Source organism: Erinaceus europaeus, chromosome 12 (assembly GCF_950295315.1).
Source record: "Erinaceus europaeus chromosome 12, mEriEur2.1, whole genome shotgun sequence".
In the NCBI taxonomy this organism is placed as follows: domain Eukaryota; kingdom Metazoa; phylum Chordata; class Mammalia; order Eulipotyphla; family Erinaceidae; genus Erinaceus; species Erinaceus europaeus.
The window spans coordinates 6,028,058-6,041,241 of record NC_080173.1 but is presented as its reverse complement, the minus strand read 5'-3'; the positions used below and the strand labels follow the sequence as shown (position 1 = coordinate 6,041,241).

Below are 13,184 nucleotides of genomic sequence, written 5' to 3'. Positions count from 1 at the left end.
TTTAAATAGTCTTCTATAATAAATCTTTGATGATTTTTGGTAATATTTCTTTGATGCTTAAAAGATATAGGCATTTATCAGAGAGCCAGACAGAGAAAGACCATTACCTAATGATCTCACTTAGTGGTAGAATTCAAGAATAAAGAACAGTAAGAGAAAACAGAAAGTGAACCTTGGGCTGGGTGTGGCATATCACACCAAAGCAAAGGACTCGAGGGTAGGATGGACAGGACAGGGTGAAGGGACACTGGGATCCTGGTGTCTTTTCCGGACACCAATCAGAGGATGATGCCTATGTGTTAAAGACTATACTATACATCATTAAACTCCTCCAATAAAAATTTAAAAAGATATAGGCATTTATTTGCTGTAAGTTTGTTTCTAAAACCAACTTTTCTTTCTTAGGTGAAACTGAAGGGATATAATACAGGTTGGGATCAGCAGGAGGATGGCAGAGTCAAATTCCTGGGCTATTGCCCTCAGGAGAATGTGCTGTGGCCGCACCTGACAGTGGAGGAACATCTGGAAGTGTTTGCTGCAGTCAAAGGGCTGAAGAAAGCAGATGCCGTCATTGCCATTTCACGGTGATGGTCATGCTACAGTGTCAGGAGAGTGGGAGGTTGTACCATTGATGACAAATTTATTTTTAAATACATTTTTGTTTATTTATTTGATAAAGACAGAAAGAAATTAAGAGAGAAGGGGAGATAGTGAGGGGGGAGAGAAAGAGAGACACTTGCAACACTACTTCACCACTTGTGAAGCTCCCCCATCCTCACAAGTGGGGACTGGAGGCTTGAACCCAGGTCCTTGTGCATTATAACATGTACTCAACTGGGTGCTCCACCGTCTGACTCCATTGATATTTTTAAGCAATATTTTTTTAAAAAAAAACTTTTTGTGAGATGAAAATCTTTTCACATACCAAAATATATCACTCTTTTCTTTGATCACTGGAGTTTGAACTTTGAGAGTAATTGTGCCAAGCTTCCTCCAATGCTGTTACTCTTCTATGTGACTACTTTTTCCAAATGTCCTTTCTGGATCTAATCCACTTATCTCATTTCCCATCAGATTGGTGGATACTTTCAAACTGTATGAACTGCTGAATGTCCCTGTGCGGAAATTAATGGCAGGAACTACTAGAAAGGTACGTGTAATTTGATGGTATTATGGGAGTTGATGTGATGATAACAACCAATAGGGGTGGTTTTTTTTGTTTTTTTTCCTTCTGCTTTTCAGTTGTGTTTTGTGCTGAGCCTCCTGGGAAACTCATCTGTTTTGCTTCTGGATGAACCATCTACAGGCTTGGATACAGTGGAACAGCAACAAATGTGGTGAGAATCGTGGTAACTCTCAGTTAAACCTGATGGAAAATGGGGGTTTTGTTTGTTTATTAATTTGTTTGTTTTGACACCAGGGTTATCACTGTGGCTTTGTGCCTACATGATGATACCACCACTCCCAGGAGCCTTTTTCTTTTCTTTTTTTTTTTGTTTCTTTATTGGGGAATTAATGTTTTACATTCAACAGTAAATACAATAGTTTGTACATGCATAACATTTCTCAGTTTTCCACATAACAGTACAACCCCCACTAGGTCCTCTGTCATCCTTCTTAGACCTGTATTCACCGCCACCCTCCCACCCACCACTCCAGTCTTTTACTTTGGTGCCATATGCCAATTCCAGTTGAGGTTCTACTTGTGTTTTCTCTTCTGATCTTGCTTTTTCAATTTCTGCCTGAGAGTGAGATCATCCCATACTTATCCTTCTGTTTCTGACTTATTTCACTCAACATGAATTTTTCAAGGTCCATCCAAGATCGGCTGAAAACGGTGAAGTCACCATTTTTTACAGCTGAGTAGTATTCCATTGTGTATATAGACCACAATTTGCTCAGCCACTCATCTGTTGTTGGACACCTGGGTTGCTTCCAGGTTTTGGCTATTACAAATTGTGCTGCCAAGAACATATGTGTACACAGATCTTTGTGAATGGGTGTGTTGGGTTCCTTAAGATATATCCCCAGGAGAGGAATTGCAGGGTCATAGGGTAGGTCCATTTCTAGCCTTCTGAGAGTTCTCCAGACTATTCTCTACAGAGGTTGGACCAATTTACATTCTTACCAGCAGTGTAGGAGGGTTCCTTTGACCCCACACCCTCTCCAGCATTTGCTGCTGTTACCTTTTCTGTTGTATGACATTCTCACAGGAGTGAAGTGGTATCTCATTGTTGTCTTTATTTGCATTTCTCTGACAATCAAAGACTCGGAACATTTTTTTCATGTGTTTCTCGGCCTTTTGGATCTCTTCTGTGGTGAATATTCTGTCCATGCCCCTCCCATTTTTGGATGGGGTTATTTATTTTCTTGTTGTTGAGTTTGGCAAGCTCTTTATATATACTGGTTATTAACCTCTTGTCTGATGTATGGCATATAAATATCTTCTCCCATTCTGTGAGGGGTCTCTTGGTTTGGGTAGTGGTTTCTTTTGCTGTGCAGAAGCTTTTTAATTTGATGTAGTCCCATAGGTTTATGCTTGCCTTAGTCTTCTTTGTAATTGGATTCGTTTCATTGGAGATGTCTTTAAAATTTATGTGGGAAAGAGTTCTGCCAATATTTCCTCTAAGTATCTGATAGTTTGTAGTCTAACATCCAAGTCCTTGATCCACTTGGAATTTACTTTTGTATTTGGTGAAATATAGTGGTTCAGTTCCATTCTTCTCTTTTCTTTTTTTAGTTCTTATTTATTTATTTGTTATTGGATAGAGACAGAGAACAATCAAGAGAGAGGAAGAAAGAAAGAGAGAGACATCTGCATCCCTGCTTCACCACCCGTGAAGCTTCCCCCCTGCAGGTGGGGACCAGGGGCTTGAACCCTGGGTCTTGTGCACTGTAATGTGCATGCTTAATCAGATGTGCCACTACCTGGCCTCCCAGGAGACTTTTTCTTTCTCGTTCATTTTCTTTTTTTTCGGATGGAGACAGAGAGGAATAGAGAGGGAGAGATTAGGGAAAAGGAGAAACACCTGCAGGATTGCTTCAGAGCTCTCAACTACCCCCTGCTCCTTCACAAGTGGGGTCCAGGGACTTGAACCTGGGTCATTGTCCATGGCAGCAAGTGCACTGTACAGGATATACTGCCAGTCTCCCCAGACAGCATTTTAAAACACCTTTTGAAAAATCAGATCCACTGGTGTCTAACCAATTCAGTGGAGATGATCCATATTATTTGGAAAACAAATATTTTTTTTCTTTTTTAAATTTCTTATTATCAAAAAAGCAAATATGGTTCAATCAATCATTCAACATGCCCCTAAGGAACACATACTAAAATCTCTTGGCAGCTGTTTTCTCTCTTTTTTTTTTTTTTTTAAAGATTTTATGTACTTATTAATGAGAAACATAGGAGGAGAGAGAAAGAACCAGGCATCACCCTGGTACATATGCTGCTAGGAATCAAACCCAGGACCTCATGCTCCAAGAGTCTGATGCCCTAACCACTGTGTTACCTCCCGGACCACAGCTGGAAAAAAAATATTTTAAAAATACATTATTAAATTTGCATTATACTCATGATAATCACATGAAGAAAAAATCTTCAAGCATTATGTTGGAATTTTAAGTCTTACAATGTGGAGTGTATTTGTATTTTGCCTTTTAATTACTGAGTTGTTTAAAACTCCTTAGAAATAATTAATTTACTCACACCTCTATTTTATTAAGTGATGCTAATTTTTTTTTGGCTCATTTTAGGCAGACGGTCAAGGCATCCATTAAAACCACAGATAAGGGGGCCCTTCTTATCACTCATTATCTGACTGAAGCTGAAGCCATATGTGATCGCATTGCCATCATGGTATCTGGAAGGCTGAGGTGAATGTTTATCCGGAGCTTTAACTTTGACCTACAAAATGAGATTCCTTGTGGACAGGGCATAATCATTGCAAACAACTCGTATTACTGCTGTCAGCTGCCTCAGTGACACCCTTTCTCCTCCACGTGAAATTAAGAATAGTGTAGATGTTGTTTTCCAACATGTTTTTCTTCTTTCCCATAGGTGCATTGGTTCCATTCAACACTTACAAAGCAAATTTGGCAAATATTACATTCTAGAATTAAAAGCAAAGGAAAGCTCTCAAGTGACCTTGCTCCACTCTGAGATTCTGAAGCTTTTCCCACAGGCTGTACAGCAGGAAAGGTGAAATAAGCTTGCAATTATAGAAAATCATGTTGGCTATAACCAGTTGTCCTTTGTTGCTCTCGTAACTTAAGGGTGACTTAACTTCATTATATAAAAGCGAAGTAAAAAATGGATTTGGTGACTCAGATGATAAGAAAATGGGGAGCTGGAAGCTATGACAATTGTGAGACTATCCAGAACTTGCAGAGAACACTGGGGAAAATCTGGAGACAGGTTCATCTGATGATTTGGACTCACCTCTGACCACAATTGAGCCCATAGTACCTGGTGTCTGGTGTCTCTGCAAATATTAAAATATATAAATGTTTATAATAAAAAAAATTGATCTATTTAGGGTGAATTCCCTCTCATAGGAAACAAATTCAGGTGATCAAAAGAGTTTCCCTCTAGTGGATATTTTATGTTTCAAAATGAAATATAGAAATGTGTGTGTGTGTGTGTATGCCTGTGTATGTGTGTGTATGTGTGTATGTGCGCATGTGTGTATGTGCGCATGTGTGTATGTGTGTATGTGTGCGTGTGTATGTATGTGTGTGTGCGTGCATGTGTATGTATGTGTGTATGTGTGTACGTGTGTATGTGTATGTATGTGTGTGTATGTGTGTGTGTGTGTATGTGTGCGTGTGTTTGTGTGTGTGTTATTTGAAGGAGAGGGCTAGAAGGTAGAAAAGGAACTGAACTTGAATTCCCTGAAGAGATAAGCATATCAAAGAAGCAGGACACAGTAACTGGTATTTCCACTTCAACAAAGTATAAATATAATGGAAACACACAAGGTATATGTAAGGGCATGTGACTGTGTCCTATTTCCAGACCTCTGATGTCCCAGATCTGAAAGTTGGTTGTGATATAGGTGGAAAGATCAAGAGTGGTAAGATTAAACACAAAACTGAATATTAGATGCTTCATCCTGAGGTCAGGGTACCTCTAGAGTTACCTGGGAACAGCAACCTTCTGCGAGAAATAAACTGAGAATGGAGATGAAATTAAAAAGCCAGAAACAGGGGGTCGGGCGGTGGCGCAGTGGGTTAAGCACACGTGGCGCAAAGCACAAGGACCTGTGTAAGGATCCTGGTTCGAGCCCCCGGCTCCCCACCTACAGGGGAGTCGCTTCCCAGGTGGTGAAGCAGGTCTGCAGGTATCTGTCTTTCTCTCCCCCTCTCTGTCTTCCCCTCCTCTCTCCATTTCTCTCTGTCCTATCCAACAACGAATAGCGTCAACAAGGGCAATAATAATAACCACAACAAGGCTACAACAACAAGGGCAACAAAAGGGGGAAAAAGTGGCCTCCAGGAGCGGTGGATTCATGGTGCAGGCACCGAGCCCAGCAATAACCCTGGAGGAAAAAAAAAAAAAAACTAGTAAAAAAAAAAAAAAGCCAGAAACAGTACGTGGGGGAAAAGTCAGTTTTTGTTCTTTCCTCTGCAGTTAGAGAAGTTTTTTTTATTAAAGCCTTTTGAATACCTCCATTAATTGTACCCCACATGCCTAACCTCATTTTTGTTTCCTTACCTTTTTGGAAACACATGATGAAATATAAAGTTAAATTTTCTCCAATTTGATTTGACCTAATCAAAGGGATTAGTACAGAATTTTCTGTATTCAACAAGAAAAATATTTTTATTTCTTTTTTTAAATTTTTTATATTTATTTATTTTTCCTTTTGTTGTCCTTGTTGTTTTTTATTGTTGTTGTAGTTATTATTGTTGTTGTTATTGATGTTGTCATTGTTAGGACAGAGAGAAATGGAGAGAGAAGGGGAAGACAGAGAGAGGGAGAGAAAGACACCTGCAGACCTGCTTCACCACCTGTGAAGCAGGGAGCCGGGGGCTTGAACTAGGATCCTGACACCTGATCCTTGGGCTTCACGCCACATGCCCTTAAGCCCAACTCCCCCCAAAAAATATTTTTATAGACTCACCAAATGTAATGATACTGAATCATTTATATATCAACCATGTCTAATAGTCAGCTAATAGTCATTTAAGACCTATTTGTAAATTAATTATTTAATTTATAAGTCATAAATTAATTTGCATTGTTTTTACTACTTAGAGGACATTACTGATAATATCAATATCTATTTTGAGGGTCCTCTTTTCCCCTCAAAACTAAAAGTCAAATATAACAATTTTTTTCCCTAGGTATTTCTCCTTCTTGATTTACAAACTTCCCATAGCAGATGTCCAACCTTTATCTCAAGCCTTTCACAAATTAGAAACAAGTAAGTACGACCTTAAACTTTTCAAGAATCAATTTATACTAAGATAATAATTTAATGAAAGATAATTGTTTAGTTAGTTGTTAAAAGTAGGTCATGTAGGATCTGACTTTAAAAATTCTAGCGATAGACGGTGGTATTTAACCCTAGCCTTGGTTAATTCAATAAGAAAAAGCTGTTAATCTCCAGTGATGGGGCCAAAGCTTCAGGAAATGTAGAACCACGCTCAAATAGTTTTACAACAAACTCAGAAACTCTATTGCTGGACCTGCTTTGTTTACATACACGTAATACATTCACACCAAGTTCCTTAAAAAGTATCACTTCATTATTTGTCTTCTTTACATGCCCATCTCTTTCCTGCTTCTCTCTCTCTCTATTGATGTCCGCTGCTTTATATTCCACTAATAAAGAACTAACAACAGAAACTTTCTCAGTATCTGTGGTGTTTTCGGCCTTCCTGTTAAAATGAATGAACTGTCTGAGTTTCTAGCTAAGGCTGTTACATTGTGCAAAGCCCCTCTTGTGACTTGAAGTTTCCCATTCCCTCTCTTTGTTATTACATTTTCCAACACCAGGTCATCCAAATGTGATTTGTGAGCGTAGCACAGTTGGTAAGAACTCAGATTCTAGGTTTCAAGTTTCCAGAAAGCACTGCTTACTAACCAAGAGGCACTGTTTACCCATTACGAATTGGGTAGTACTTAATTCTTGTGTGCCCAGGTGGCTTCTTTCCACAATGAGGGATTACCTCAGTGCCCTCTTGGTGGCTTTGTTAGGAAGGTTAAATGTGTTCATGGAAGTGTCTAGAATAGTGCTGACTTCAGAGTCCCTAAGATAAGATAAATCTCTGATTTGCTCCTTCCGCTGACTTCCCACCTCTTCCTGAGTGCCTCTAGACAAGCTTTCACCTGCTTCAGGGTTTCCTATTTGCCGATTCTTTTCCTGAGTATTCTTTCTTTCTGATTTCTGTTCAATTATTGTCTTCTTATCGTGACCTTCCCTACTCATCCTGTAAAATAGGGTTCTCAGCACGTCCTGTTTCTGTTACCTGATTAATTTTCCTCCAAAGCAGTTACCATCATTTACTTTATTACGTATTTAAGTGTTTGCCTCTCACCAGAACATAAATTATACAAAGGTAAAGGTTTTGGTTTTTGCTTGATGTTTTTTCTTGTTTTATCCCTAGCATCCAAGGGTGGATTGTACATGGGAATATCCTAAAGGTACAAATGATAAACTGTGAATATGTAAACCTGGTAATTCGTCTCCTGAAGACTTCCTGGTGTGGAAGTCTAGCCAGCACAGAGCTGGTGCAGTAGATAAATGAAGCAGTTATACACATGTGTTTAGTCCCTTTAAAGAAAAAGAACTGTCTTTAAATCCTCTCCGTGTTTAATAGTACACAAATCTATTTTTGCAGTTCTGCAAGGAACTTATTTATCTTCTCAAGACATATACGCCAAGTAGTAAAACATATTATCAAAATGTAATAGAAATTTCTAACCACAAGATTAATTTAACACATGTTCATATATTAACTGTGTGAATTCAATATTTCTTTCACCACATTTGTTCAGCTTTAAATTCCATTACTGCCAACGGTTTATATTTTTATTTTGTATGAATTTGAAAAGAAAAAAAAAAAAAGCACATCTCCTACCAGTTCTGTTTTTGCCCTAGTGAAACATCGTTTTAACCTGGAAGAATATAGTCTATCTCAGTCTACTTTGGAAAAGGTGAGTCAACTCTCTTGGTTTTGTATTATCCCTGTAATTTTCACATGAAAAAAAAAAGGTGCATATTTTCCTGTTGATGTGGAAGACAATCAACAGCAAAGTCTTTCCATTTATTTCTTCCGTGTCACCTATTTAGGTTTTCTTTGAGCTTTCTAAGGAGCAAGACCAGGAGGATTTTGATGAAGAAGTTGATACTACTGTCAAGTGGAAACTACTCCCTCACTCAGATGACCCTTAAATCCTTGAGTCAAATAATCACCTTTTCACATCACTTTTTTCAGATAAGCTTAACGTTGTATGTAATGTTATCAGTATGCACAACTTAAAAATCACTAACATCAGCATTAGGTGTATTTTGTATATACAGCTAATAAATGAATACATTTAAAAATTATTTCCCTCAAATTTAGGGATGATGGAAAGCTCAAGGACCCACGTAAGGATCCCAATTCAAGCCTGGGCTCCCCACCTGCAGGGGAGTCGCTTCACAGGCGGTGAAGCAGGTCTGCAGGTGTCTATCTTTCTCTCCCCCTCTCTGTCTTCCCTCCTCTCTCAACTTCTCTCTGTCTTATCCAACAACAACGACATCAATAAAAACAACAAAATAACTACAACAATAAAACAACAAGGGCAAAGAAAAAAGGGAATAGATAAATATTTTTTAAAAAAAGAGTTGGTGAGCCTCCAGCTCCCCACCTACAAGGGGAGTCGCTTCACAGGCAGTGAAGCAGGTCTGTAGGTGTCTATCTTTCTTTCCCCCTCCTCCCCTCTTCCCCATTTCTAACTGTCCTATCTAACAACGACGACAACAAGAATAACTACAATAAAACAAATAGGGCAACAAAAGGGAATAAATAAATAAATAAATATTAAAAAATAATTTTAAAAAAAAGAGTTGAAGCCTGGATGCTCAAGAAATAAAACCACAAAGTGGAATTTTTTTCAGGAATTTTTTTCAAAGGATCTTTTTTAAAAAAAAAATGGGAAACTTACTAAAAATGATATTACTGAAATATTTAAGGGATATGCTCAAGGACCAGAGGCTGTGTGGGTGCTGAGCGGTACTTTGAGATGATGTTTGTGTTGGTTGTCATACCCAAGGACAAGACAAGAGTCTTCCTCTCAGATTATTTGGAAATTACTTTGAAATTCACAGCATTTAAGAGACGTATGGAATCACAAACTGATAAGATTTATACTAGAAAATTGGCTCAAAAATATATGTCCATGAAACTGAAGCACTGGCTCAGTGGGTAAAGAGAAGGCTTGGGTATTTGGAGGTTCCGGGTTTCATCACTGGCATCACACACTATTTCAAAAGAAGGGGAGTCACAACAAAAATTTTCAGACTTTGAAACTTTAGAAATGAATATTGCTGTTTTTAAGTTCTCATGCTTGTGTCAGATGCTGATTTCACTATTAACTCATCAGTAATTTCCCATGTATTTATTGCTGCTGTAAGATTATTTTCTTGTCTATATGTATGTTCATTATACTCACACATGCATATCTTTTGTATAACTCGATTGAAAACGGTTTTGCATATTATTTTCCATACACAATAGTTACATTGTTTTTAGTATCACCAGGGAAACAATTGAGGGCCAAACAATATTTTGATCCTTTATTAATGATACATAAATTTAAAAATTTGTTTCATTGAAGAAAATTTGAATGGTTGGGGGGGGGATTAGAAATGGAAAGGACCAGGTGGTGGCACATCTGGTAGAACACATATACGATAGTGCCCAAAGATCCAGTTAAGTCCCTGGTAGAACACATATACAATAGTGCTCAAAGATCCAGTTAAGTCCCTGGTAGAACACATATACAATAGTGCTCAAAGATCCAGTTAAGTCCCTGGTAGAACACATATACAATAGTGCCCAAAGATCCAGTTAAGTCCCTGGTAGAACACATATACAATAGTGCCCAAAGATCCAGTTAAGTCCCTGGTTCCCGCCTACAGGGAGAAAGCTTCATAAGTGATGAAGCAGTATCTTTCTCTCCCTGCCTGTCTCCCCCTCTCCTGTCAATTTCTCTCTGTCTATCCAAAATGAACATCTAAATAAAAATTGAAGAAAGTTGAAGGAAGAAGTACCATAATTGTTGTACAGATAAATCAACCATTTTCTCCTTTCTTCAGTGAATTTACATAGAACCATCATTATATACTTAACGCTTCTAATTAATAGATGTGCATACTTGATGATATAATATTGAAGCTATTTAAACTTACTTTTAAACTGATAGCAAAATTTCAGCCTTATATGTTTTTATTTTATTTTCAACTCCAGTTTCACCTAATTGGAGACCTATTGATTTACAGGTTTTTTGTCACAAGGGTATATTTCCAAATTTCTCCAGGATGTGTGTCAGCACATTTCACCATCATTTCATATTATTTTGTGTTATTTGTATTTGCTGCTCATTTATCTTGTGGTATAACTCTTCCATTTTATGAGATTTTATATAATGAAATATTTTGTAAGTATATTTTAATATATATCACAATTATATCTGAAACATTAAAATTCCAAATCTATGAGTAGCCTACAATTTCCTGTTCATTTTGAAGCCTTTAGTGCTCTGTAAAAGCACTTCCATGATATAATGAGTTGAATTTCTAAAGCTCAAATAGTAAATTCTTCTGTCTTATTCAAATGTACACGGAATCACTTATTATTTCATATAACAATATGATGAAACTTGCTTATATTCTTTATAAATTATTAAATTAAGCCATTACATAAATATGTCTACAAAGTACAGAATAAGTAATATAAGTTATACTGACGACCTTAAAAGATTAAGTTGAGTGTAGCTTGCTAAAATCATACATATGATTGCTTATGAAGCTATTAGTTTCTATGTTTTATTAGGATTATATTCAAGGTTAAAGCATGAATATGAAAAGTGGCTATCAGAATAAAATAAGATATAAAAAATTAAAAGAGTTGTATCATTTCTAACAGATCATTCTGGTTTGATTTTTTTTTAATGTATCCCTTCCTGGGAAGGCTAGCCAAGTTCCTATTTTGATGATTTACTGTCTGTTGAGTTTGACTCAGGAAGTAGGACAGATAGGAGCCAGATCTGTGTATACTGATACTCACGGCAGTACAATTTGTAGTAGCAAAAACCTGGAAACAACCTAAGTATCCAGTTGACGAGTAGCTGAGAAAACTGTTGTCTTACTACTCAGCTACTAAGACTGATGAATTCAACTTCACTTCAACATCAACAGAACTTGAAGGAATCATGTTAAGTGAAATAAACCAAAAAGAGAGAGATGAATATGGGATGATCTCACTCATAGGTAGAAGTTGAGAGACAAGAACAGAATATGTGAAATATAAAGCAGAACTTGAACTGGGTCTTGTTTATGCACCAGTAAAGAACTTTGGAGGGATGGGGTAGCTGTCAGGTCCTGGTGCATGATGGTGGGAGAGGACCTAGCTGTGGGGTGAGGGTCTTTTGCAGAAAACTGAGAAATCTTACATATGTACCAGCAACTATATTTACTGTAAACCATAAGAGGACATGAACCAACAATTAATTACTATAAACCTACTCCCCCCAATAAAAATAAATAAACAAAAGACAGAAATGAGAGGATTTCATCTCTTCCTCCTCCTATCTGTTCTAGCTTTTGAACAATAGAGATATCTTTCCAGGTCCATAGCCTTTGTCTTCTTCCAGTTACAACCACCTGCTTATGGCTCTTAATACTGTTGATCTTGGAATGTCTCATTATCACCTAGCTCAGCATCAGCATTCATCAGTTTATCAAAATCGTCATTCAAGTGTTTGTTCTTATCAATCTATAATGCTAGTAACTATTGCTGATCTTGGCTGTTAGTCTATATATTCACTTGCATAAAAGAATACTACAGATCTATCTCTAGGTAACTTAGATCTAGATCTAATTATGTCTCTGCCCTCAGTTCTTTGTAATATACTTTGATATTTGGTATTTCATTCTGGATCCTGACAAAGTATTCCAAAAATTATTGAGATTTTTTGAATTATAGATCACCTTTTCTTCTTATTTTTAAAAGGTTTCTTTACTAGTGAAATAGAAGGGGTGGGAGAGAATGAGAGCATCACTCGGGTACATGCAGTGCTGGGGGTTAAACTTAGACTCAGGGCCTCATGCCTGACAGTACAACATTTTTTCCACTGGTCACACCTTGGGTCACACATCTTTTATTTTTCTTTATAGCTTTTAAATTTTTACTAGTGACTTAGTAGTGATTAACAAGATATTATAAGATAACAGGGGTACAATTCCATATAGTTCCCACCACCAGAGTTCTGTGTCCCATCCCCTCTATTAGAAACTTCCCTATTCTTTATCCCTCTGGGAATATGGACCAAAAATCTTTATGGGGTGCAGAAGGTGGAAGTGCGGCTTCTTTAATTGCTTCTCTGCTGGACATAGACATTGGCAGATCAATCCATACCCCCCAGCCTGTTTCTATCTTTCTCTAGTGGGGTAGGGTTCTGGAGAGGTGAGATTCTGGGACATGTTGGTGAGGTCATCTGCCCAGGGAAGTCAGAATGGAATCCTAGTTGCATCTGCAACTTTGTAGCTGAAAGGTTAGCAGGACAAATTGTTTAATAAGCAGGAACCCAAAGGTAGGAACAGAGCAGATGAAATTAGGGGTCTTCAGGTAGGAAGAAGCTAAGAAGTCTATTTCAGGTATGTTCCAAGGGCCCCATGACTTTAGAAATTTTTGCCTGAGCCTAGTAGCTAACATGCAGGTAGACTCAAAATATTGTCTGAGAACATGGTGTCAGAGTTGAGAATAGGGCTAGAAAGCTGGATTAGGGCATAGAGTAACTCCCAAACATGAGGTTAACCAGGTTCTGGTGCTAAATATGAATATATATGGGCCTTCAGTCAGATCAATGGGGTAAACAGTTTGTAGCATTTATACACATTCTTCTAATGAGGAGACTGTTGGTTGTCTCTTAGGTCAGGAGTGATTATCAGAAACAACAGACAGACCATGGT

The 13,184-nt window shown here is 37.7% G+C and overlaps 1 protein-coding gene across 2 annotated transcripts in view; it reads left to right on the top strand.

Moving 5' to 3' along the window:
- Positions 1-11,140, top strand: part of ABCA6 (ATP binding cassette subfamily A member 6) — a 67,457-nt gene extending 56,317 nt beyond the window's left edge. For both annotated transcript variants that reach the window (XM_060202643.1, XM_060202642.1), the window contains exons 32-39: positions 406-584; positions 1,075-1,150; positions 1,243-1,337; positions 3,757-3,876; positions 4,061-4,201; positions 6,349-6,428; positions 8,109-8,164; positions 8,301-11,140. In XM_060202643.1, the coding sequence (XP_060058626.1) occupies positions 406-584; positions 1,075-1,150; positions 1,243-1,337; positions 3,757-3,876; positions 4,061-4,201; positions 6,349-6,428; positions 8,109-8,164; positions 8,301-8,402 (849 nt within the window). In that variant the 3' untranslated portion in view covers positions 8,403-11,140. The remainder of the gene's footprint in view (positions 1-405; positions 585-1,074; positions 1,151-1,242; positions 1,338-3,756; positions 3,877-4,060; positions 4,202-6,348; positions 6,429-8,108; positions 8,165-8,300) is intronic.
- Positions 11,141-13,184: the final 2,044 nt, after the last annotated feature.